This window comes from Neoarius graeffei, chromosome 17 (genome assembly GCF_027579695.1).
Source record: "Neoarius graeffei isolate fNeoGra1 chromosome 17, fNeoGra1.pri, whole genome shotgun sequence".
In the NCBI taxonomy this organism is placed as follows: Eukaryota; Metazoa; Chordata; class Actinopteri; order Siluriformes; family Ariidae; genus Neoarius; species Neoarius graeffei.
Genome location: NC_083585.1, coordinates 18,211,576 through 18,237,896, shown reverse-complemented (window position 1 = coordinate 18,237,896; position 26,321 = coordinate 18,211,576). Strand labels below are relative to the sequence as shown.

General features: G+C 43.6%; 1 protein-coding gene across 1 annotated transcript; it reads right to left on the bottom strand.

Annotated features, from left to right (window-relative positions):
* Window positions 1-22,183: 22,183 nt before the first annotated feature.
* Window positions 22,184-23,653, bottom strand: LOC132901108 (paraneoplastic antigen Ma1 homolog). Its single transcript, XM_060943470.1, has one exon. It carries the CDS (start codon window positions 23,651-23,653, stop codon window positions 22,184-22,186), a length of 1,470 nt encoding a protein of 489 aa, XP_060799453.1.
* Between the last annotated feature and the right edge of the window lie 2,668 nt (window positions 23,654-26,321).

The window sequence follows — 26,321 nt, the reverse complement described above, 5'->3', positions numbered from 1 at the left end:
CACTCGAACATCAAATTAAAGAGCATCCAGTGAAAACCTAACTGCCTAATTGAATAAAACTCTACAGTGTTTCATTTGTTATTTGGACCTCGGCACCTACAGCGCTGTACATTCAGACGGAATTGCTTCCGTTTCCAGACATTTCCTCTGCATTGTGGTTTAAAGTACTGTAGTCCCTCCGGTTGCTGCTTCACTGCTGTATTAAATCAGCTGTCACAGAAGAGATGAGAACATACAGTATTTAAAAAAAAAAAGTATATATCTATCTATCTATACAACAACAACACCATAATTGACTTTTGGTCACGTGTGAGCCCTCCAGGAATAGAACTAGGTCTTGTACCACCATTGCGTCAGTCTTCTTGGAATCTTTGGTGTGGCGGGCATTGACACTTTCTCTCTTGCTGAACAGTCACACTTAAATTGCTGTTAACAGTTTAGATGAGAAAATACAGGGCGTTTCAAAATAATTTGATATTATTTGACATGTAAATATCCCAGAAACTACAGAGTCCAGGCAAATGAAACTGAACAGGCTTAATGTTGAGCAATATCAGATTTATTCCTCAAAATTTGAATGATAAATTCAAAGGTATGTGGATTCCATGAACGATTTCACAAATTTTCAATATGCGTGCCGCCTGAAAAACACACACACACACACACACACTGAGACAGACACAGACGCACACAGAGACACATACACAGACAAAGAGACACACAGACACACAACGGCACAGGGACACACAGCGGCACACAGACACTCGAATACACACACACACACACAGAGGCACACACAGACACACACACAAAGACACAGACGCATGCAGACAGCCTTCTTTTTTGAACTTTTTGTGCCGTGTCCAAATCTGCATTGCAGTTGGTGCGTTTTTAGAGAATTCTCTCATAAATGCACGCTGCACAGTCTTGTTGGACTGTGTTCAAGCACACACACACACAACGCCTTTTCTTTTACTGTGTTATATATATAATATATATATATATATATATATATATATATATATATATATATATATAAATATAATTAATTAGTGGTGCTTGAAAGTTTGTGAACCCTTTAGAATTTTCTACATTTCTGCATAAATATGACCTAAAACATCATCAGATTTTCACACAAGTCCTAAAAGTAGATAAAGAGAACCCAGTTAAAATATTATACTTGGTCATTTATTTATTGAGGAAAATGATCCTATATTACATATCTGTGAGTGGCAAAAGTATGTGAACCTCTAGGATTAGCAGTTAATTTGAAGGTGAAATTAGAGTCAGGTGTTTTCAATCAATGGGATGACAATCAGGTGTGAGTGGGCACCCTGTTTTATTTAAAGAACAGGGATCTATCAAAGTCTGATCTTCACAACACATGTTTGTGGAAGTGTATCATGGCATGAACAAAGGAGATTTCTGAGGACCTCAGAAAAAGCGTTGTTGATGCTCATCAGGATGGAAAAGGTGACAAAACCATCTCTAAAGAGTTTGGACTCCAGCAATCCACAGTCAGACAGATTGTGTACAAATGGAGGAAATTCAAGACCATTGTTACCCTCTCCAGGAGCGGTCGGCCAACAAAGATCACTCCAAGAGCAAGGTGTGCAATAGTCGGCGAGGTCACAAAGGACCCCAGGGTAACTTCTAAGCAACTGAAGGCCTCTCTCACGTTGGCTAATGTTCATGAGTCCACCATCAGGAGAACACTGAACAACAATGGTGTGCATGGCAGGGTTGCAAGGAGAAAGCCACTGCTCTCCAAAAAGAGCATTGCTGCTCGTCTGCAGTTTGCTAAAGATCACGTGGACAAGCCAGAAGGCTATTGGAAAAATGTTTTGTGGACGGATGAGACCAAAATAGAACTTTTTGGTTGAAATGAGAAGCATTATGTTTGGAGAAAGGAAAACACTGCATTCCAGCATAAGAACCTTATCCCATCTGTGAAACATGGTGGTGGTAGTATCATGGTTTGGGCCTGTTTTGCTGCATCTGGGCCAGGACGGCTTGCCATCATTGATGGAACAATGAATTCTGAATTATACCAGGGAATTCTAAAGGAAAATGTCAGGACATCTGTCCATGAACTGAATCTCAAGAGAAGGTGGGTCATGCAGCAAGACAATGACCCTAAGCACACAAGTCGTTCTACCAAAGAATGGTTAAAGAAGAATGAAGTTAATGTTTTGGAATGGCCAAGTCAAAGTCCTGACCTTAATCCAATGGAAATGTTGTGGAAGGACCTGAAGTGAGCAGTTCATGTGAGGAAACCCACCAACATCCCAGAGTTGAAGCTGTTCTGTACGGAGGAACGGGCTAAAATTCCTCCAAGCCGCTGTGCAGGACTGATCAACAGTTACCGCAAATGTTTAGTTGCAGTTATTGCTGCACAAGGGGGTCACACCAGATACTGAAAGCAAAGGTTCACAGACTTTTGCCACTCACAGATATGTAATATTGGATTATTTTCCTCAATAAATAAATGACCAAGTATAATATTTTTGTCTCATTTGTTTAACTGGGTTCTCTTTATCTACTTTTAGGACTTGTGTGAAAATCTGATGATGTTTTAGGTCATATTTATGCAGAAATATAGAAAATTCTAAAGGGTTCACAAACTTTCAAGGAGTATGGTAAGTGCAGAGCCTATTGTAGACATCTTCAGGCAGAAGTCAAGCCATGTTTTTAGGGTTTCTCTCCAGGTGCTTTCAGGTAAGCATTGTTTAGTCTGGTTGCATTGAACCCTGCTGTGTTTTCCTGCTTGTCGTGGTTTGTTTGTGTCGTTGAGAACACAGCAATTTCACTCAGGACCTAAACAAGTGGTCCAGGACCGTCTCTGTTGAGAAAGACTCGCCTCCAAGCGAACTTAAACACTTTTTTTTCATTTGCAGTGAGAAAACAGTTCAACCCTGAATCAACCCAACTGCAAGAAGTTAACAAAACATTCCATGCATTGTGGGTTGTGCATGGCTTTTTTTTTTTTTGTGGTACAGTAACTTGAGCTGATGTAGTGCTGCAGAAATGCAATGTGTTCTAGTCATGGGTAGATGAATAAAAGGAGAAAAGAAACTGGATATGACACGCCAAACATTTTAAACTACCTATTTATATAATTACTAAATCAATTGTTCATACAGTGCTCAGCGTAAATGAGTGCACCCCCTTTGAAAAGTAACATTTTAAACAATATCTCAATGAACACAAACATTTTCCAAAAGACAAAGTTTAATATAACATCTGTTTAACTTATAACGTGAAAGTAAGGTTAATAATATAACTTAGATTACACATTTTTCAGTTTTACTCAAATTAGGGTGGTGCAAAAATGAGTACACCCCACAACAAAAACGACTACATCTAGTACTCAGGGGTGATAGAGTTCCGGCGCCGTGCCGGATTTCCGGCGTACCCTGGCTGGGGAAAAAAAAAAAAAATCTAGTTCGCCCATTGTCCTGTGTCATTCTGAGATGCGCAGATAGACAGTAAAGGGAATTCGCATGATATGGAACTAGTGGGAAAAAAGTGCCGTCACGGCACGAATTAGACCCTCGGAGGGTCTAATTCGTGCCATGACGGCACTTTTTTCCCACTAGTTCCATATCATGCGAATTCCCTTTACTGTCTATCTGCGCATCTCAGAATGACACAGGACAATAGGCGTACGCTGGAAATCCGGCGCGGCGCCGGAATGCTATCACCCCTGAGTACTTTGTATGGCCTCCATGATTTTTAATGACAGCACCGTCTTCTAGGCATGGAATGAACAAGTTGGCGACATTTTGCAACATCAATCTTTTTCCATTCTTCAACAACGACCTCTTTTAGTGACTGGATGCTGGATGGAGAGTGATGCTCAACTTGTCTCTTCAGAATTCCCCATAGGTGTTCGATTGGGTTCAGATCAGGAGACATACTTGGCCACTGAATCACTTTCACCCTGTTCTTCTTCAGAAATCCAACAGTGGCCTTAGATGTGTGTTTAGTCATGTTGGAAAAGTGCACGACGACCAAGGGCACGGAGTGATGGTAGCATCTTCTCTTTCAGTATAGAGCAATACGTCTGTGAATTCATGATGCCATCAGTGAAACGCAGCTCCCCGACACCAGCAGCACTCATACAGCCCCACATAAGGACACTGCCACCACCATGTTTCACTGTAGGCACCAGGCATTTTTCTTTGTATTCCTCACCTTTGGGATGCCATACAGTTTTGAAGCCATCAGTTCCAAAAACATTTATCTTGGTCTCATCACTCCAGAGTATAGAGTCCCAGTAGTCTTCATCTTTGTCAGCATGGGCCCTGGCAAACTCTAGGCGGGCTTTTTTGTGCCTAGGCTTTAGGAGAGGCTTCTTTCGTGGACAGCATCCATGTATGCCATTCCTCTACAGCGTACGCCATATTGTGTCACGGGAAATAGTCACCCCAGTTTGGCTTTCTACTTCTTTAGATAACTGCAGTGAACTTGCATGCCGATTTTCTTCAACCCTTCTCATCAGAAGACGCTCCTGTCGAGGTGTTAACTTCCGTGGACGACCTGGACGTCTCTGTGAGATGGTTGCAGTTCCATCTTTCTTAAATTTTTGTACCACTTTTGCTACAGTATTCTGACTGATAACTAAAGCTTTGCTGATCATCTTGTAGCCTTCACCTTTGTGGTGTAAAGAAATTATTTTCTTTGGGGAATTCTGAAGAGATGAGTTGAGCATCACTCTTCATCCAGCATCCAGTCACTAAAAGAGGTCATTGTTGAAGAATGGAAAAAGATTGATGCTGCAAAATGTTGCCAACTTGTTCATTCCATGCCTAGAAGACTTGGTGCTGTCATTAAAAATCATGGAGGCCATACAAAGTACTAGATGTAGTAGTTTTTGTTGTGGGGTGTACTCATTTTTGCACCACCCTAATTTGAGTAAAACTGAAAAAAAAATGTGTAATCTAAGTTATATTATTAACCTTACTTTCTCATTATAAGTTAAACAGATGTTATATTAAACTTTGTCTTTTGGAAATTGTTTGTGTTCATTGAGATATTGTTTAAAATGTTACTTTTCAAAGGGGGTGCACTCATTTACGCTCAGCACTGTATACTTGTATTTATTCACAATTCAGTTCGGTTCGGGTCACAACATTTGTGTTTACTATTCAATTTGCCCACGGTATTTTGGAAAAAAAATATTTTATTCCCCCAAAAAAGCACAATTTTATTAACTTCAATATTCCTTTTGTTAAATAAAAGAAAAAATCCAAAACTTTTCTTTCATTTTCTTAATAACCAACAATAATTGCATACCCACATTTGTAAAGGTTGGAGTAAAATATATTAGCCTTTTAACTTTTGTAAAATATTCATCTCATCTCATTATCTCTAGCCGCTTTATCCTTCTACAGGGTCGCAGGCAAGCTGGAGCCTATCCCAGCTGACTACATTGATTAAAAATGAAAAAGTTAATAACAAATAGGCCTTTCCTAAATAAACTTTTATTCATACTCCCTCCATTTGCTTCTCTTTTCTTTATCTTTCAGCAGTCTGTAAAAAGAGAGGTCTGATTTCTTGTGTACAGTCAATCGCACAACAGCTCTTTCCCATTTTAGAGCTTGTTTTGTGTGTGTTTTTGAGGCATCAGAGCTGTGTTACTTCCACCTAGGGTGAAGTCACATGCATTCCTGCTATTGTACATTACTGCACTCTCTACTGTCTGAATGATGCAATTACAGCCAGGAAAAACTAAGAGATTTCGCAGGCTGATACTAGGCGCCATTCATGTTTTATTTAATCAATTCAAATCCGTCATAAATTTGTATCATGATTTATTGTCAGGCAGCATACAGGCGTGTTGTCCTCAGGTTCTAATTTTAAGGACTCGTGACTTGACTTGGACTCAGACTCGTGCATTGACTGCATTCGGACTTGTAAATTGGAGATGAGGACTTGGATTTTTTTCTTGTAATGTGCCATAATAATTTGCCATAAGATATTTATATCTACATTCATTTTGTGCAAGAGAATGCACATTCACCTGTTCATACATCATGTTCAGGAACAAACTAACATTAACGGCGCTAAAATGCCTGGAGAGACGCCGCTAGGATTGTCCGCTTTGCTTATACAGACTTCTCGTGCAGTGGGAAAAAATGCACTGCTGTGTGTTCCATATGTAGAAGAACTATCAAGGAGACGACGGGGACGACCTCGAACTTCAATCGTCATTTGGCAAGACTCCACCCAGAGAAGGAAGTGACATGTTATGTTACATTGCTCTGTTGATAGTGGGCGGGGCTTGCTGAGCGATGAACAAGCTGGTTATCTGTAGACTATTAACTAAAATGGGGCAGTCGAGCAGGAACGTTAGTCCAACACAGTAGCACAGACGCTTTCACATAAAGGCAGCAACAGTCACTGTCAAATTGTTGCAGTTGGAGTCTTGTTCTCGGAATCGACTCTGATCAGTAGTGGACTTGACTCGAAATTTTCTTTAATGACTTGAATGCTGGGGACTCGAGACTGGACTCGAGGTTAAGTGACTTGACTACAACATTGGCGGCATAGTGGTGTAGTGGTTAGCACTGTCACCTCACAGCAAGAAGGTTCTGGGTTTGAGTCCAGTGGCTGACGAGGGCCTTTTTGTGTGGAGCTTGCGTGTTCTCCCCGTGTCCATATGGGTTTCCTCCGGGTGCTCCGGTTTCCCCCACAGTCCAAAGGCATGCAGGTTAGGCTAATTGGTGGCTCTAAATTGACCGTAGGTGTGAGTGTGAATGATTGTCTGTGTCAGCCCTGTGATGACCTGGCGACTTGTCCAGGGTGTACCCCGCCTTTCGCCCGTAGTCAGCTGGGATAGGCTCCAGCTTACCTGTGACCCTGTAGGACAGGATAAGAGGCTACAGATCATGGATGGACTTGGACTTGAACACTGGGGACTCGAGACTGGACTCGGACTCGAGGTTAAGTGACTTGACTACAACATTGGCGGCATAATGGTGTAGTGGTTAGCACTGTCACCTCACAGCAAGAAGGTCCGGGTTCGAGCCCCGTGGCTGGCAAGGGCCTTTCTGTGTGGAGTTTGCATGTTCTCCCCGTGTCTGCGTGGGTTTCCTCTGGGTGCTCCGGTTTCCCCCACAGTCCAAAGACATGCAGGTTAGGTTAACTGGTGGCTCTAAATTGACCGTAGGTGTGAATGTGAGTGTGAATGGTTGTGTGTCTCTGTGTCAACCCTGCGATGATCTGGCGACTTGTCCAGGGTGTACCCCGCCTTTCGCCTATAGTCAGCTGGGATAGGCTCCAGCTTGCCCGTGACCCTGCACAGGATAAGCGGCTAGAGATAATGGATGGATTTATTGTCACACAATATATCATTACATGCCTATTAAATTTGTACAACAGCACAGCCATTAGACATTTTCGGTATGTTTTCAGCTCAACACGGCCCTCAGCCAGTGTTTTTGTTGGTTTTTGATTCATTTCATTATGCACAGTGGGCTTGCAGGAGTGATCAGGGGAATGCTGATTTAAAAAAAAAAACCCTGTGAATTTATTAACTTTTTCATTATCATCACTTTTATCAATATTTGTGGCCAAATGTTGGATTTGGCCGTTTGGCACATGAACTGAAAATCCTCTCCATGTCAGGAGATCTGAGTCAAATGTTCTTCAGGAAATGTTGTTTAATCATTCCCGATTCATGTGCATGTCATCTCCTGGTGTATTTTTAAGTGATAACTCACACTAGCGTGCAGTACTATGAAAACTGCATGAAGGTTGAGAAGTCTGATTTTACACTACCGTTCAAAAGTTTGGGGTCACCCAGACAATTTTGTGTTTTCCATGAAAAGTCACACTTTTATTTCCCACCATAAGTTGTAAAATGAATAGAAAATATAGTCGAGACATTTTTCTGGCCATTTTGAGCATTTAATCGACCCCACAAATGTGATGCTCCAGAAACTCAATCTGCTCAAAGGAAGGTCAGTTTTATAGCTTCTCTAAAGAGCTCAACTGTTTTCAGCTGTGCTAACATGATTGTACAAGGGTTTTCTAATCATCCATTAGCCTTCTGAGGCAATGAGCAAACACATTGTACCATTAGAACACTGGAGTGAGAGTTGCTGGAAATGGGCCTCTATACACCTATGGAGATATTGCACCAAAAACCACACATTTGCAGCTAGAATAGTCATTTACCACATTAGCAATGTATAGAGTGCATTTCTGATCATTGAAAAGAACACTGCTTTTCTTTCAAAAATAAGGACATTTCAAAGTGACCCCAAACTTTTGAACGGTTGTGTATATAAACTTCATGGGATATTGTGGCAGTGTAATATCCTAAAAGGATGGCCATATCACACACAAGCAGAATGTGCAGTAAAACGTACAGTGTAATATCCAAATATGTGAATTGCAGGGGTGTAAAGTTGGAAGGAATAGTGTCGGGTTGAATGCAGTGCGGACCTCAAGCCGGATGAGTATTGATCAGTGGAGACAGAAAGTGGGACTCCAGCTGTCTAAGCAAGAGTGAGTGACCAATCAATAGGATGTACAGATGGTGGCTCGGGGGGGAAGGCACTTTTCAGTAGAGCTGCTAAATACTTAAGATTGTCAGGACATTGAATACTCTCAGCAGTTAATCTCATTACCTAACGCAAGAGGAGGCGATGTGACAGCAGCATCTGTTTGCACAGTCACAACTGGCTGTGCCATGATAACATCATTATTTCCTGTGTGATATGAGGAAGATGTCTTCTCGAAGATTTAACTAATGAGTAAATGCACCGTCATGAGGGTAACACCAGCTAGTAACAGTGAATTGTACGTTTATGATTCATTTCAACTTCAATGAGGGGCCTGCAACGGGAAATGACACCATACACTTCCCCATTATATGTATTATACATTGCTGGGGGTTCAAGCTTTCTTGTAACCCTTAGACAAAACACTCGTGTCTGATGAACTTCATTAAATTACAACACAAATATGTTAAGGATCACACTTAGGCCTTTTCACCTTTAACCCTGAATATGGATTATATCCTGAGTGGGTCTCCCAGTCTTCTTCCTCTGTTTCAGAGTTGTTTTATAAATAAGATGCTTGAAACAGACAGCCTTTCGATTTCATAAAATCGGTGAAATTTAGTTCCCTCTGAAATGTGGTCATTGTGATATATATGTTATTTACTAGCTGGGAGGTCCGTATGGTGAAATACCGTGACCGAGGTCTTGAAAGTACTGAGCGAGGCCCTCTGGGCTGAGGTCAGTGTTCAAGGCCGAGGTCACGGTATTTCACCATACGGACCGACCTTAAGCTGGTAAATTAATATCTCATCTCATCTCATCATCTCTAGCCGCTTTATCCTTCTACAGGGTCGCAGGCAAGCTGGAGCCTATCCCAGCTGACTACGGGCGAAAGGCGGGGTACACCCTGGACAAGTCGCCAGGTCATCACAGGGCTGACACACAGACAACCATTCACACTCACATTCACACCTACGCTCAATTTAGAGTCACCAGTTAACCTAACCTGCATGTCTTTGGACTGTGGGGGAAACCGGAGCACCCGGAGGAAACCCACGCGGACACGGGGAGAACATGCAAACTCCGCACAGAAAGGCCCTCGCCGGCCCCGGGGCTCGAACCCAGGACCTTCTTGCTGTGAGGCGACAGCGCTAACCACTACACCACCGTGCCGCCCCGTAAATTAATATATTTATTTTTTTCTTTACCAAATTTTAACAGAAAACGAGAGCGCCCGAAAGGGAAAACCGAGCCGAGCCGCCATTTTGAATCCTCATTCACGGCTGCAATGCAAATGGCTTCCCCCTCGGTATACAAGTGCACTTCCATGGCAGGAAAAAAAAACTACATTTTGCCCCCTATGTAGTCCCCTATTTATACAAAATTGAGTCATTCAGGATTCAGCCATGTTTTTGCTCGGCGTTAGCAACAGTTAGAGGTTTTTAGCTTTCTCCTGAAATGTTTTCTTTTATTTCGTCTTCCTCAGGGTAGTAAAACTCGCTTTCGCTGTGAAGACTGTCGTTATCGCTATCCATGCTGTAAAATTAATGCTATTCTCCTGAGAAATGCTGGCAAAAATTTATAAGATTTTTGATAATCTTATAAATAAATCTTATTAAAAAAGATAAATGTTGGCAAAAATTGCTACTATGTTTGTTGTTGTGAACGAGCGAGTCGCTAGAGGTCCATAACTGGGGTCCGTATCGTAGGATACGCACCCGCTCGCCAGCCAATCAGAGCACAGGATTTGATGGAAACTGCACTGTGAAAAAAATAAATGTTTATTTCTGTAATATCTCACAAAATATCAGGCCATTCTGTGGCTGGGAGGTTATTTAGTTCCCGGGCAAATAATGTGCATGAAATTGCTCGCTTTGCGCAGTCAAGCAGACAGAGGAAGTCCGTGTGTGTGTGTGCGCATGCACAGGTTTACCTTTGATCGTGCACTGACAGTTCCATCATTCTGTTGCTAAACGAACAGCTGATCACACCGAGGTGCTCGCTGAGCGCCGATATTTATTAGTTTGGTCCTGCGTTTCCTTTCCTTCGTATAGAACATAACGTCTTCTCGCTTTCTTTCTGTTACTGTAGTCGGTCTTTCACGTTTCATTCGCACACTCGCGTCCTCCATTTTTCTCTCCTGTTTCAAATTTGTATCCCACAATGCCCTGCGCGAACGGGGAAAGCCCACCACGTGACGCATGACGTAGTATCTTGTATTGCATCATGGTGAAGCAGGAAAAAATGGCGGAGAATTTCGGACCACGTGGCTCTAAATTCATTAATTGTTCTATTAGAAAAGAAAACAACTAATACAATTGGAAGTCTGTGATTCGAATTCAGTAGCTTTCAGTCCAATAAACAAAAATAATTAGGTGTCGGGGAAAATTCTTTTTCTGACCTACACTTGAAAAATCTAACAGGCAGTACAGCTTTAAAAGTCATGATTTTATTTATTTATTTTTTCTAAAGCCACAGGTTTTGCCGTTCAGGGAGTGTATGCATCATCTGTCACGACAGGGTTGGGTTGTGGCTCGGAGAGAGAAACAGATGTGTTATGTACCACAACATGGCTACAATGTGATCCGAAGTCATTTGTGTTTCACGTCTATTTTTGTGTGGATAATCTCTTTCTCTATATACTCAAGACATCCAGTACCAGTTAAAAGTTTGGACACGCCTACACATTCATCGCTTTTTCTGTATTTTGACTATTTTCTACATTGTAGAACAATACTGAAGACGTCAAATCTATGAAATGGCATTTGGAACATGTATGGAATTATATGACAAACAAAAAAAAAAGTTTCATAGTTTAGATTCTTCAAAGTAACCAATGTTTTCCTCGGTGAAGCTTTGCACACTATTGTCATTATCTTCATGAGCTTCATGAGGTCGTCACCCGGAATGCTTTTCAATTAACAGATGTGTCTTGCCAAACGGTAATTTGTGCAATTTCTTGCCTTCTTAATGTGTTTGAGATCAAACAGTAAATCATAAAAATACAGTAAATTAGCCTGGGCCCGCCCATCCTAAGTGTGACGCAACATGAGGGCCTGTTGCGAGCTTAGTCTGGCAAGGCAAGCTATCTACAGCTCTTCCAAGCTCCCGAAAAATCGGGAGCCAATCAACTTTGAGCATCTCCAACGGCCCTGGGTAGAGGCGTGTTCAAGGCAGTGACGTAGTAGAACTGCGACCGGAAGCCATAGATTGTTGACAGAATCTATGCCGGAAGCGCTTCATTCACTAAAAACATTACGAACATGGAGCAAGTTCTCATTGAAAACGGAGCAAAGAGCAGCCCTGGAGGTATTTATTGAAAGGAAGGACGCTTTCGCCTTGCTCCCGACCGGCTTCGGTAAGAGTTTAATCTACCAGTTAGCCCCGTCGCGTCACATACGTCAGAGGAAAGCGTGATGTGATTGGTTTAAGCTTCGTCACAGCCTTTTCTGGCTTCGACCAGTAGCAAACTGAGGCATTTCAGAGAGGCGGGTCAACCACGGGCTCTGGGAAACGGTTGGGCTTAATATCTTTGCCAGACCAATGCTCGCAGAGCTTTAAAGTCTCGTTACCCAGACTAACAGTAAATAGCCCTTTTCCACACCTGTACTAATCCATATTCTGTCAAGAAGCGCTCAACTAAGTAAAGAGAAACGACATCCATGATTACTTTAAGACATGAAATGACTTTTAATGAATAAAAATAAAGAAGAAACATTGAATTAGAAGGTGTGTCCAAACTTTTGACTGATACTGGATGAAACAATGAAGCATCTTCATCATAGCTGAATTATATTAGGACTGTTTCCAGCAAACAGCAAAGCACGGACGAGGATCTGACTGCGGTGAAATGGTAGCCTCGAGTCTCCAGAGTGGCATTTCCCAGTGTGAATACGTATAAGGTGTCTTGACATTTTGAAAAGATTACAAGCTTATCAGATGCATGCTGCTTACTCTGAGGCCTCCAAACTAGCAGGAATAAAGCATATTAGTATAAATACAGAGGTGATTTATAGGAAATGTCACGTGCTGATTGGTCGACAAATTCGGACCATTTCTCGATAATCACCTCGAGCGACTCGGTAAAATGGCGGCCGATCACTTGGTCACCGTAAGTGAGGAAGAATTACAAGTTATGAAAGAAAACGCTGTTCCTAAAAGCACTAAAGATGCTCCGAAGTTTGGTCTAAAACTATTCAAAGGTAAGGTGGAAGTGTGATATATTTTTTAATTTATCGATTTCAAAACAAACGATTTTAAATCACCCAAGTCTGCACGCATTACATTTGCGTGCCGCTTTTGAAGTTTGAAATATATATTTTAATATGATTTTTACATTTAAAATAATAATAATAATAATAATAATAATAATAATAATAATAATCACCTGTGTATTTATACTAAAACCACCTCAGGTTCAGTGAACATCAGTGAATAATAACCTGGACTTTGTCTCCGTTATTATTCACCTTGCCTTCAGCGAATGATTTTTAAATAATAGGTAGCTTTTTTTTTTTTTATCCCCCGCTGGGTGAAAGGCTCGAAGAGGGATTATGTCGTGGCAATGTCCGTCCGTCTGTCCCAGGAAGTGTGCTCAACTTCTGAAATCAACTCCTCTCACAATTTTTGGAGGATTTTCATGAAACTTGGCAGGATTCTTTGCTATACGTTGGTGATATGGGGCGGCACGGTGGTGTAGTGGTTAGCGCTGCCTCCTCACAGCAAGAAGGTCCGGGTTCGAGCCCCGTGGCCATCGAGGGCCTTTCTGTGCGGAGTTTGCATGTTCTCCCCGTGTCCGCGTGGGTTTCCTCCGGGTGCTCCGGTTTCCCTCACAGTCCAAAGACATGCAGGTTAGGTTAACTGGTGACTCTAAGGTGGTGTTTACATTAGACCGTATCAGCGGATCATCAGATTAACGTTTTTAAAACGATTCGCGTGCACACAGCAACGCCAATACACAGATACGCTAATCACATGACTAATTAGACGGCACGTCACATGATCCCAGTGCATATCGGGCATGCGCAAGTCACTCACCACTTGCAAGTGGAAGGATGGCAAGCGAACACCTTCTCCAGCAGATAAACACCCCTGGCTGTGATGTTCATGTTCTCACTGAGTTTAAGCGCCTGAAGGAGGTAAATAAGTTGAAATGTGTAAATAAACCTCAGTGCGGCTCAGCGCTTCCTCCTGCGCTCCAAATCACTCCGCCCTGAACAGCGAGTGCCCTCTGGAGGGTGCGCACTCCGGCCCTGCGCAGCTCACACAGCGCGCGAGTGAAGCGCACGAGCAGTGATTCGGGACTGAGCCGCTGTGTGTGTGATCCCAACGCCAGCGAATCAGGAAGGTGGATGTCCCAGTGACGTTGTCCAATGACGACGTCAGCTAGAGCTAAGCACAGCGTATCCTCGCATCTCAATGTTTACACAGCACCGGATCAGATACGAACTGGGTTGAATACGTGGGCCCTGGCGGATTCAAGTTGTTCCGCCTGTGGAGTCGTTTCCCGGCGTTTTAATGTGCACGGACAGTGCATCCGCGACGAAAACGAGACGGATACGGTCTGGTGTAAACACCACCTAAATTGAGCGTAGGTGTGAATGTGAGTGTGAATGGTTGTCTGTGTCTATGTGTCAGCCCTGTGATGACCTGGCGACTTGTCCAGGGTGTACCCCGCCTTTCGCCCGTAGTCAGCTGGGATAGGCTCCAGCTTGCCTGCGACCCTGTAGAACAGGATAAAGCGGCTACAGGTAATGAGATGAGATGTCGGTGATGCGCAGATTGCAATTTCGTTCAGTTCAGTACCAGAGTTATGGCCGAGTTGCCAGCGGGGGATATTGTGCTCTCAGAGCACTCTTGTTACGTAAATAATAGGCAGCTTTTTTATTTTCACATGAGTGAAGTAACTGTAAATAGTAAGATTCATGTCGTAACAGGATACAAGATACAGCTCCAGGGTTTCCCATACATAGACCATTGTGTGGTGCAGCGCCACGCAATGGATTCCTAGCGCCACACAATCAGACTCGCAATTTTTGAAAAAAAAAATCTGTTGCGCTAATTAAAAAATAATGCAGCCTTCCCGATTCGCCTTCCGACCCCCTTATTTTAAAAGGTAGCCTACGTCGTGCTCGTGATGAGCTTCATCATAGCCTTCTTGGCTTGCAGGAAACGGACATCCCTGAGTCAGGCTATAAACCAATTTTGATGCATATACAGTAGCAGCTTGACGCGAGGAACCGGCCTTATTGCATTATCCCGTTTATCCCGCTTCAGCAATCACTTCCCTTACGATACGGCACTTGATTTTTTTTTTTTTTCAGGAAGCCACTCAGAATTAAATGTTCTGATAGGGCATGCAGGCTTTGCACCAATTAGGGTAATGCTTTTTCATTATTGTTAGTTGCCTTGGTGTTACCTTAAGTGGTTTCTTACATCTAATTATGATATTTTATTATTTTGTTGTTACATTATAATATTTATTTCATTTTAGTATTGGTTGAGGCAAATGTTGAGTTCAGTATTTAAAATAAAAACCTCCAGCTTGTTTTTTGCAATTTATTCCTTGAATGTCAACTAAAGAATGATTGAAAGATTGCCACCAAAAAGGCAAAACACTAAGGTCAAAACCAGAGATGCACCGATTGACTGGCTGCTGATCGGAATCGGCCGATTTTCACGTGATCGGCCATGACCGGCGACCAGCCGGGCAAAATTAAAATATGCTGATTTTCTGCTGATCAAAACTTGTGCATCACATAGAGATCAAAGTGGAAATACTCGTAATTTGCAACTAAAAAGACTGCAGCTACACTGGCAGCTTGAACATGCTTTCTAGTGTGATTGTGTTGCGCTTGCGCAGAACAGCGTCAGTCCTGCGCGCCTAACGAGCTCCGGCGCGCACGCCGTTAACAAAAAAAAAAAAATCACTATATTTGGATATCCAGCTTATCCAAAGCTATTGATATTTGGATATTCAAATATAGTGATTTTTTTTTATGCCTGATATTGGATGTGAAAAGAAGAAAATGTTTGTGGTTATGTGAATTTCCCACTACAGGAATTAATACGTTAGCCTATTACCAAACATCTAGTTAGATTTGTACAAAGAGAGAGAAAAAATGTCTTTGTTTGTTTTACGACCTTGGTTGCACTTGATTCCATTGGAAATTACTCTACAAATACACATTTGACAAAGACGATAGAATGGCTATGGTATAAGTATGACTGGAAATTATTTTTGTATTTTGATACTGAATGAAGAAATGGGTTGTTCTATAAGGCATAAGTTTTCAGATCTAAATAGGCTTATGAAAGTGTGTTCCATAGCAGTAGGCAAATAATATATGAGGGGGAAGCTGTTTTTGTGCCAGATATCGGATGGGAAAAGAAAAAATGTTTGTGTGAATTTCCTATTTCAGGAATTAATATGTTAATACCAAACATGAAGAAAGATTTTACAAATGTAACCCCCTTTTTTTTTTTTTTGGACAGGTGCTGATTACCCAGCACAGTAGGCTATAGGCTACTAAAGAGTTACCCTAAATCCCAATAAATAATGGCGCAACAGGGTCCTAAGTTCTCAGCGGTGGAGTGGTGAGCTGGCTGAGATTCCTGATACCATAAGGGTACAAGTATGAGTAGAGAGAGAGAATAATAAGCATAAATCTAATAAATGATAAATTTAACAGCGCGGTGCCTCCACTGCGAAAATACTACACTTACCTTTGAAGCTAGTGTATGGTGTATTTCCTCAGACTTTAAAATAACAGTAGCATGAGTGAAAGAACTAATAGCTAGTCTGCAGTGTGCATGTCAGAATGTTCAAATATAAACAACCAAATGAGCAGCCAATACACCCAAGATATAATTAAATAATAATGATTATATTTATTAATAAGCAATAATAATAATAATAATAATAATAGCAATAATAATAGCAATAATAATAATAATAATAATAATAATAATAGTATTTGACAATAAATGCTCCCAAAGAAGCATGCAATGTAATCACCAAGAAAATAGTAACACCGGCACAAGAAGAGCGGAAACAATTAGCCTACATAATAGAGATGTTACAGATAGCACATCAACAGTGTGTATACCAGCAGTACATAGTAAGAAAATAAAACTGGGTAAAGTATCAAAAGAAAAGAAGTGGACAAGAAAGAAAAACGCGCGCGCAGTTGGGGCCCGTTGGTGCACAGGTGGCAGCTCTGTGAACTGCAGACAGAACAGCAACCGCTGCAATGCCCTTCTAAAACGCTGGCTATCCAGGCGAGACCAGAGGAACGCGTGTGTGTGTGTCAGTGTAAGTGTGGGTTCGCGTTACTCACAATCCACCGGTCAAACCAGACGGATCAGGTTACAGATGTCGGTACAGTCACGCAGCAGATGCTCCTGAGCAGAGGGCTAGCTATTGCTGTGGGTTAGCTCGCTCGAATAAGATGCTGCTCACCCCAAACCCCTCGGTAGCGGGCTGGGTCCCAGACCCGACACAGTGAGTTCCCGGGACTGACGAAAGCGCTCCGGTGGGCACAGCACGGAGGGCAGATGTGTCCGCAGAAAAAAAAAACAGCAAGATCACTCACTGGAGTGACACCGGAGTTTATGGCCACAAGCAGACCAAACTATAAAAAAAAACTGTCTGCAAAATAAGTGCTGAAATAGAGCTCACAAACAACGCGATCTCTCTCTGCTCGGCAGCAGGCGGGAACTCCGTGAGCTTCTCCCTCGCGAAGTGATGAAACATCTCAAAAAGCCCGCGAACTCGCGGGCATTAAACATATACCAATTACCATTGGCTGACATCAAAATTCAAATAAAACTACAACGAGCAAATAAGTCTGATTGGTCCGAATGCACAGAACGTCACAACACATCAGAACAGTGAAAATATTCCAAACCACAAGGCATTATGGTAAATGGAGTTAATTACACAGAAAATAGGGCAATCCAATATAGAGTATAAAATACAGTGTTATTTTAGAGGACCTTACACTCTCCCCCCACCAACAAACAGCATGCCCCCATGCTGGGTTACATATATTATAAGGTGAACAGGAAAAATAGGTAAGAAAACAAATAAGCAAAACAAAACAAAGACCCAAAACAAACATGGCCTATTGCTTAAAAACTAGCTATGGGTGTAAAGGCAGGTGAAGTGCATGGCATAAGGAATGGCCGGTCTGTGCATGTACTGCAAAGAGCCTGCGGATTACACCACCAGGCATGAGAAACTTTATATCGTGCAGGGAATGGCTCGGCAAGTGCAAAGTGTGATGCTACAACATTCCTGCTCTGCACTCCTAGCTTGCCATAAGTCAAGCGGTCAGTAGGCTTCCTATCCCTATGTGACCTACGTACTAAGGGAAGAACGGAGTCTGTGGGAGCTGCAGAATAAACTACAGAGTGAACATCAGGACAACTAACATCCTGGTCTGTGGCTACTAAATCCTTCACTACCTCAGGAGACCTATGTGGAGAGGTAAGGAGTGCAGGGTTGAGTGGAGTTATCACATCTCTAGGTGTGGGCACTAACCTAGGGCTTCTAACTGTGGTGGAGACACACGGCGCAGTAGAATCTGGTACAGGCTGGGCATTATGCGTGCCAGCAGTCAGAGGAGCATGTTGCACTGCATCCTCAGCATAACAACCATATTCCGAATCAGAATCAGAAGTGCTAGACTGTGCATGTACCACAGGAGGCAACACCTCAGAGACACCAGTCCTACGATTTTCCCTAGCCCTTCTGTGTTTCACAGCTCTTGGGCCCACGGCTGGAGTGGTGGCGACCCCTGGACCTAGTCTTACCTCCTGTCCTAAAGGCAAGATATGGTTACGGTGCATCACCTTGACTGGTCCATTACCATCAACAGGCGTCAACCTGTACACAGGGAGGTCAGAAAGCTGACCATCAACACTGTAAAGACATGAGCTCCATCTATCCGCTAGCTTCTGCTTCCCTTTCAGACCCAAGTTTCTAATCAAAACCCGATCCCCAGGACTCAGGCTATGATAGCGAACTTTCTGGTCATACCTCTCCTTGTTGCTCTGATTCATCCTATCCGCAGAGGCACATGCCAGCTGGTAAGCAGCTTGCAACTCCTCTTTCATCTTTGCCACATACTTTAAATGTGATGCAAATGACGTGTCATCAGATGAAACACCAAAGCAAACATCAACAGGGAGGCGAGCCTCCCGACCAAACATCAAGAAATAGGGTGAGTACCCGGTAGCCTCATTAGGAGTGCAATTATACGCATGCACCAAATGTGCTATATGCTGACTCCACTTTGACTTTTGATGTGACTCTAGGGTGCCCAACATGTCTAACAAAGTCCTATTGAACCTCTCAGGTTGTGGGTCACCCTGGGGGTGGTAAGGAGACGTCCTCGACTTTTTCACACCCAACATTGTCAACATCTCAGTCACCAGTCTACTCTCGAAGTCCCTACCCTGGTCGGAGTGGATACGGGTGGGCAAGCCATAATGAATAAAATATCTCTCCCAGAGAGTCCTTGCCACTGTGACAGCTGTCTGGTCCTTAGTAGGAAAGGCTTGTGCATAACGCGTGAAATGGTCAGTGACGACCAACACATTGCAAACATTTCGAGAGTCAGGCTCAATCGAAAGAAAATCTATGCACACCAAATCCATGGGTCCAGAACTCTGTATGTGGGAAAGAGGAGCAGCCCTCTGAGGCAACGTTTTCCGCTTGATGCAGCGCTCACATGTCTTACAGTATTTCTCTGCATCAAGCTTCATACGAGGCCAGTAAAACCTGTCCCGAACCAGACTATATGACTTGTCAAACCCCAAGTGGCCACTATCGTCGTGCAGCAGCTTAAAAACCAGACCATGGAATTGCTTAGGGAGCACCAGTTGTCTCACACACTGACCACCCTGCTTAACAGTCCTGTATAGCAGTCCCTTGTCAATAGACAGCTTTGCCCACTCCTTTTTCAGGATCTTAAAGTCAGGATGCCGCGTCAGGATACTACTAGCAGGCTTCTTCAGACTTATAGCTTGCCAGACATCTCCTATAACAGGGTCGCTTTTCTGAGCTTCTTGAAGCTCACTAGAACTAAAAGTAGGCAACTGATCAGGTGCTACAGCAGCAACATGACAGAATGCTGTTGGAACAGCTGACTCATGGCTGCAAATCTGATCAGCAACCCGGGGGAATGGAGAACAACCAGCTCTCTGTGTGGCCACCACCTGACAAATAGCTCGCACTCCAGGGGCGGGAATCTCTTGCCACTCATCGTCAAGGGACAGACTGACGTGAGGGCGTCGCGACAGTGCGTCAGCATCCATGTTCTTCCGCCCAGGCCTGTACTTCAGGCTGAAGTCGTAAGTGGACAATGCCGACAACCAGCGATGACCAGTGGCATCCAATGTGGCAGACTTGGTTATATAAGTCAGGGGGTTGTTGTCCGTCCTGACTTCAAAACTGGCTCCATAAAGGTAGTCATGCAGCCGATCCACAATAGCCCACTTCAAAGCTAAAAACTCCAGTTTGTGAGCTGGATAATTCCTCTCTGAAGGGGAAAGACTACGACTGATGAACGCCACAGGACGCAATCCTTCAACGTACTCTTGATAAAGGATACCACCTAGACCATCCAGGCTTGCATCCACATGCAAAACATATGGCTTTTGGGGGTCTGCAAAAGCTAGCACCGGGGCCTGAGTTAACCTTGACTTCAACTCCTGAAAAGCGGATTCGCACTGATCGCTCCATCTAGGGCCAAAAGGTTCAGAGGGCCGGAAAGAAGGTTTCGAGTCAGCAGCCTGTGAACTCGAGCTCTTCTTCCGAGGCAGACAGCCCTGAAGCAACTCGTTCAGCGGTCGGCATAATGTGGAAAAACCCTTCACAAAACGACGGTAATATCCACAAAAACCCAAAAATGACCGTAGCTCAGTGACAGTCTGTGGTCGAGGCCATGAAACAACAGCCTCTATTTTGGAGGGGTCAGTGGCTATGCCATCCTGTGAAACTATGTGCCCCACATAGTTCACAGACGTCCTGCCAAACTGACACTTATCCAACGAAAGTTTGAGACCTTCATCTCTCAACCTGTCCAGAACCTTTAAGAGTCTCTCCTCATGCTCCTCCAAGGTGCTACCAAAGACAATCAGGTCATCTAAATACACCAGAACCTCCAGAAAATTCATGTCTCCGACTGTCCGCTCCATGACTCTCTGGAATGTGGCAGGGGCACCACAGATTCCCTGAGGCATACGCTCAAACTGATAGAAACCTAAAGGACAGATGAACGCTGTCTTTTCTTTATCAGCCTCGCTCATGGGAATCTGGTAGTAGCCACTTCTCAAGTCCAACACCGAGAACCACTTACTACCAGAGAGACAATGGAGGGCGTCTTCGATCCTGGGAACTGTGTACTGGTCAGGGATGGTCCGCTGGTTAAGCGTTCTATAATCAATACACATCCTGACTTTACCTGACTTCTTGCGCACTACAACAATGGGCGAAGCATACGGACTCCGAGACTCCGAAATGATGCCATGATTCTGGAGTTCCAGCAAATGCTGACGCACATCCTCTAGATCAGCAGGAGCTAAACGTCGAGATCGCTCCCGAAAAGGCCGCGAGTCATTTAACCTGATTTCATGCTGAGTGCTTTTTGAGCAGCCTACATCCCACTCGCTACAAGAAAACACTTCCTTCCTCTGCAACATCTTCTCGCAGAGGCGATGTTTTGCCTCCTCTGGCATAGAAGAAGTGCCAAAATCAAAAGAAGCAGAAGTAAGCTCACCAGCAGCTATGGGACTGCAAGTGGACGGAAACTGTGGCACCATCTCTACAGGGTATATGTGAGCGAGGGGACTACCTCTCTTCACAAGAACATCCCTGGAAGAAACATTCCTCACATTTACCGTAATACGACGGCAGGACACCGCAGAGACTGGATGGACTTCAGGCCGAACCTCAAGCTCAGGGACAGATGTATCATCAGCACTAAAAGGCTGGTCTACCAGGACTAAAGAGTCATTGAGTTCACCAGGAAACTTGGGCAGTCCTGAAAGCTGCAGCTCCTGCCCAGGCTTTAAAACAACAGGCTTAGGTTTCGTGAACCACACAGTACCGTGTTTATTCACATCCTCCGGTGATACACCTGTGTGCTTAATGGACTCAAAAACCTCTTTTATCACCGGGTGTATGGTCAGCGTGTTAAGAAACCCGTCACCTGCCTGTTCACGACAAGAGTGGAACAGCTTCTTCACTAAGTGAGTGTTTGTGCCTACCAAAATGGCTATACCCTCTTTTGTCTGAGGGTCAGGACACACAAGAGCTAAAGTGTCCACCACCTGAGGCACACCAGTGACCGCTTCAGTGAACTCAAGCCTAAGAGGTAAATATCCATCATATGGGTATTTGTGAGAGCTCAAACCCCATATTTCCAGATTTTCCACTGGCTGCAGTGGCAAATGCTTCAAATATGCATTATAAAAGCTATGATACAAGATGGTGACCTGAGAACCACTATCAAGCAGAGCTTTAGCATAAATACCTTCTATCTGCACGGGCACCTCAGCCGAGGGCCCCACTAACCCAGACGGCAGTTGTGATTGGCTGACTTTGATTGGAGGTGAACAATGAGCGGAACGTGTTTTGTGTGATGGAGCTCTGTGCCGTTCCTTCACTGAGCTCCGGGGAAGTTTCCCTGCTGCGTGACCCTCTTAAGCAGCTTCTGATTCACTACCCTCAAGTTCTCAGGGCGTGTGCACTCTCGCTTGGTGTGGCCGTCTTCTCCACACTTGTAACAAAAAATGGCAGGAACAGAAGAGGATGTCGTAGACTTCGGCAGGTTCGAAGAAACAGCCCTTGTGGGAACAGCTGGGGCTGTGGTTTCTGTGCTGTGGCTTACACCAAACTGTGAGACTTGAGGATTTTCAGGAGCCACGGTAGTAGCAGTCAAAAGTTTAGTTACTAAAGACGTCAGCTCCTTGACCTCTTTCCTCAGACTGTCAACCTCAGACGCCAGGGGAGTAACAGGCACATGAGGAAGAGCGACAGCAGCAGTCACAGGAACCTGGCAAAATGTAGATGAGGCCACAGAAACCTTTGCACTCTCCCTTGCACTTACCCAGTGCTCTTCCTCTCTCACATTTCGCATTAACTGGGAAAAAGAAGGCGGAGCTTGCAAAGTGTGCAGAAGTCGCACACGTAAAGCCACAATGTCAGTGGTGAGAGCACCCTTGAACAACTGCTCCAGACGTGCACGATTCAGGCCTGCAGCTTCAATCCCTCCTCTCAAAAGAGCACGGTGGAGAAGCTTGTCCAAGCGATACAAGAAAGCAGAAAGTTTCTCACCATCTTCTTGAAAAGTATGGCGAAACGATGCCATAAGGTCTGCCCCACTCTCAGTTGATCCATAAGTAGTGTCAAGAGCGGTTAAGTAATCAGTAGCAGTAGCAGATGGGCTACTGACTTTCAAAAACCTTACTATATCCGCAGCAGGCCCACGCAAACTCTCAACAATGCGCTGTCGCTTAGCAGCATCACTGCACTGCCACTCAGTAATCATCTGAGTAGCCTGCTCCATCCAGGCCTCATATTCTTCCTCGCCTGGGGGAACGGGCCGTAAACCGGAAAACAGCCTCAGTTTTCTATAGCCAGGCACATCAACAGATGCCTGGTTACAGCGATCAACGAGCTGGCCTATGGCATTCACAAGATCCATGCTGACATCAGGTTTAGGAGGCTGCGTGCCCAAAACAGCCTTCACATCACCCATAGACTTGCCTTCCTGCTGTAATAATGAAAATAGCTTGGCTTCGAATCCATCACTTTCAAGAACAGGACTAGCAGGCAGCAAACTACTCACTACATGAACAGCCCATGGACCTGCCTCACCTACAATTCCCACTTCAGGAGGGACAGAGCTCTGATCCAACTCAGCAGAAGTCTCGACTAAAATGTACAGGTGCCTACCAGTCTTGTCACCACGGCGACCGCGTATCCGGGTCCTACCCAGAACCTTAACTGTGCTGAGCACACGGCTAACCACATCATCAGTGGCCTCCAATGGCACTCTGCTAAGTAAAATGGCATGACACAACTCCACATTCTCCTCACGGCTCCACTCAACAGCCTGACTAAGGTCCATGTTTAAAAAAAAAACTGCCCAGCAAACAGCAATAACTAACACAACACAAACACTAAGCAAAACACAGCGATCTACTTGTTCTGGTAAACAGGAAAATCCCAGCGGTGCCTCCAAAATGTAACCCCCTTTTTTTTTTTTTGGACAGGTGCTGATTACCCAGCACAGTAGGCTATAGGCTACTAAAGAGTTACCCTAAATCCCAATAAATAATGGCGCAACAGGGTCCTAAGTTCTCAGCGGTGGAGTGGTGAGCTGGCTGAGATTCCTGATACCATAAGGGTACAAGTATGAGTAGAGAGAGAGAATAATAAGCATAAATCTAATAAATGATAAATTTAACAGCGCGGTGCCTCCACTGCGAAAATACTACACTTACCTTTGAAGCTAGTGTATGGTGTATTTCCTCAGACTTTAAAATAACAGTAGCATGAGTGAAAGAACTAATAGCTAGTCTGCAGTGTGCATGTCAGAATGTTCAAATATAAACAACCAAATGAGCAGCCAATACACCCAAGATATAATTAAATAATAATGATTATATTTATTAATAAGCAATAATAATAATAATAATAATAATAATAGCAATAATAATAGCAATAATAATAATAATAATAATAATAATAGTATTTGACAATAAATGCTCCCAAAGAAGCATGCAATGTAATCACCAAGAAAATAGTAACACCGGCACAAGAAGAGCGGAAACAATTAGCCTACATAATAGAGATGTTACAGATAGCACATCAACAGTGTGTATACCAGCAGTACATAGTAAGAAAATAAAACTGGGTAAAGTATCAAAAGAAAAGAAGTGGACAAGAAAGAAAAACGCGCGCGCAGTTGGGGCCCGTTGGTGCACAGGTGGCAGCTCTGTGAACTGCAGACAGAACAGCAACCGCTGCAATGCCCTTCTAAAACGCTGGCTATCCAGGCGAGACCAGAGGAACGCGTGTGTGTGTGTCAGTGTAAGTGTGGGTTCGCGTTACTCACAATCCACCGGTCAAACCAGACGGATCAGGTTACAGATGTCGGTACAGTCACGCAGCAGATGCTCCTGAGCAGAGGGCTAGCTATTGCTGTGGGTTAGCTCGCTCGAATAAGATGCTGCTCACCCCAAACCCCTCGGTAGCGGGCTGGGTCCCAGACCCGACACAGTGAGTTCCCGGGACTGACGAAAGCGCTCCGGTGGGCACAGCACGGAGGGCAGATGTGTCCGCAGAAAAAAAAAACAGCAAGATCACTCACTGGAGTGACACCGGAGTTTATGGCCACAAGCAGACCAAACTATAAAAAAAAACTGTCTGCAAAATAAGTGCTGAAATAGAGCTCACAAACAACGCGATCTCTCTCTGCTCGGCAGCAGGCGGGAACTCCGTGAGCTTCTCCCTCGCGAAGTGATGAAACATCTCAAAAAGCCCGCGAACTCGCGGGCATTAAACATATACCAATTACCATTGGCTGACATCAAAATTCAAATAAAACTACAACGAGCAAATAAGTCTGATTGGTCCGAATGCACAGAACGTCACAACACATCAGAACAGTGAAAATATTCCAAACCACAAGGCATTATGGTAAATGGAGTTAATTACACAGAAAATAGGGCAATCCAATATAGAGTATAAAATACAGTGTTATTTTAGAGGACCTTACACAAAGAACAATGTCTTTTTGTTTGTTTTCAACCTTTGAGGTGTTTTTATTACTGAATTATAGGGCTGTAACAATATGCATATCGAAATCACGATACGCAGAGCCACGATCCGTGTCGCGATACAAGAAGGCAGAATCGCGGTACACCCTTTCAAACTTCTCCTCAGCCCAAAAACAGAGGTGCTTCCAAACTTCAATTTATGAATACTTTACTTTTTATTTAAATTACATTTTAAACTTACTTAAATTATTTTATTTTTTATATCCATTAGTAAGTCATTTTTTCGCCGACCTGCGACAATCTTCTGCAAGTCACGCAACGTCCACACTCGCCACTGGCAGAGCATTCATTTCTTTCAAGCGGTCGCCATTCTGGTTGCGACGCGGGGAGCGAATCTGTAAACAAGCAGCTCATTGGCTGGCTAGGTGTGCCACAAGCCAATCACAATCACTTGACCGGAAAGGCATGCAGTGTTGCCAGATTGGGCGGGTTTAGGTGCTTTTTGGCTGGTTTTGAACATATTTTGGGGTGGAAAACGTTAGCAATATCTGGCAACACTGAAGGCATGTCTGCTTGGGCGGAAGCCTTCTGCGGCAGTTACATTTTGACACGCGAGCAATGTTTCACCATATAAATTCCGTAATTTCCATCTGTTTTCCGCGATCACAGAAAATCATTGGCCCTATGAGAGTGAGACAGTGAGAGAGCCACCCCCCAAAAAAAAATCTTAACGGATTTACACGATTTGGAAAAATGACTTTTTCAGAACCAAAAAAACAGAGCTTCTGGCTCAACAGTATTATTTTGAGAAATAAAACAGTCTTTGGATATACATTTGTTCATTTTTGCATACATATTACTCATTCTCTGCAGTGGTCTGAATTATTTGCTATTAAATAGTTAATGTAAGTAAATGTTAAGTCAAATTTACTACTTTTAAAAATACATTTTAAAAAAATCGTGGGTGTATCGAATCTTGGGTCAAAAATCGCGATATGAATCGAATCGTGAGTT

Coding starts and splice junctions, on each gene's coding strand:
- LOC132901108 (XM_060943470.1), bottom strand. CDS start 23,653: ATGGACCTTAGTCAGGCTGTTGAGTGGAGCCGTGAGGAGAATGTGGAG.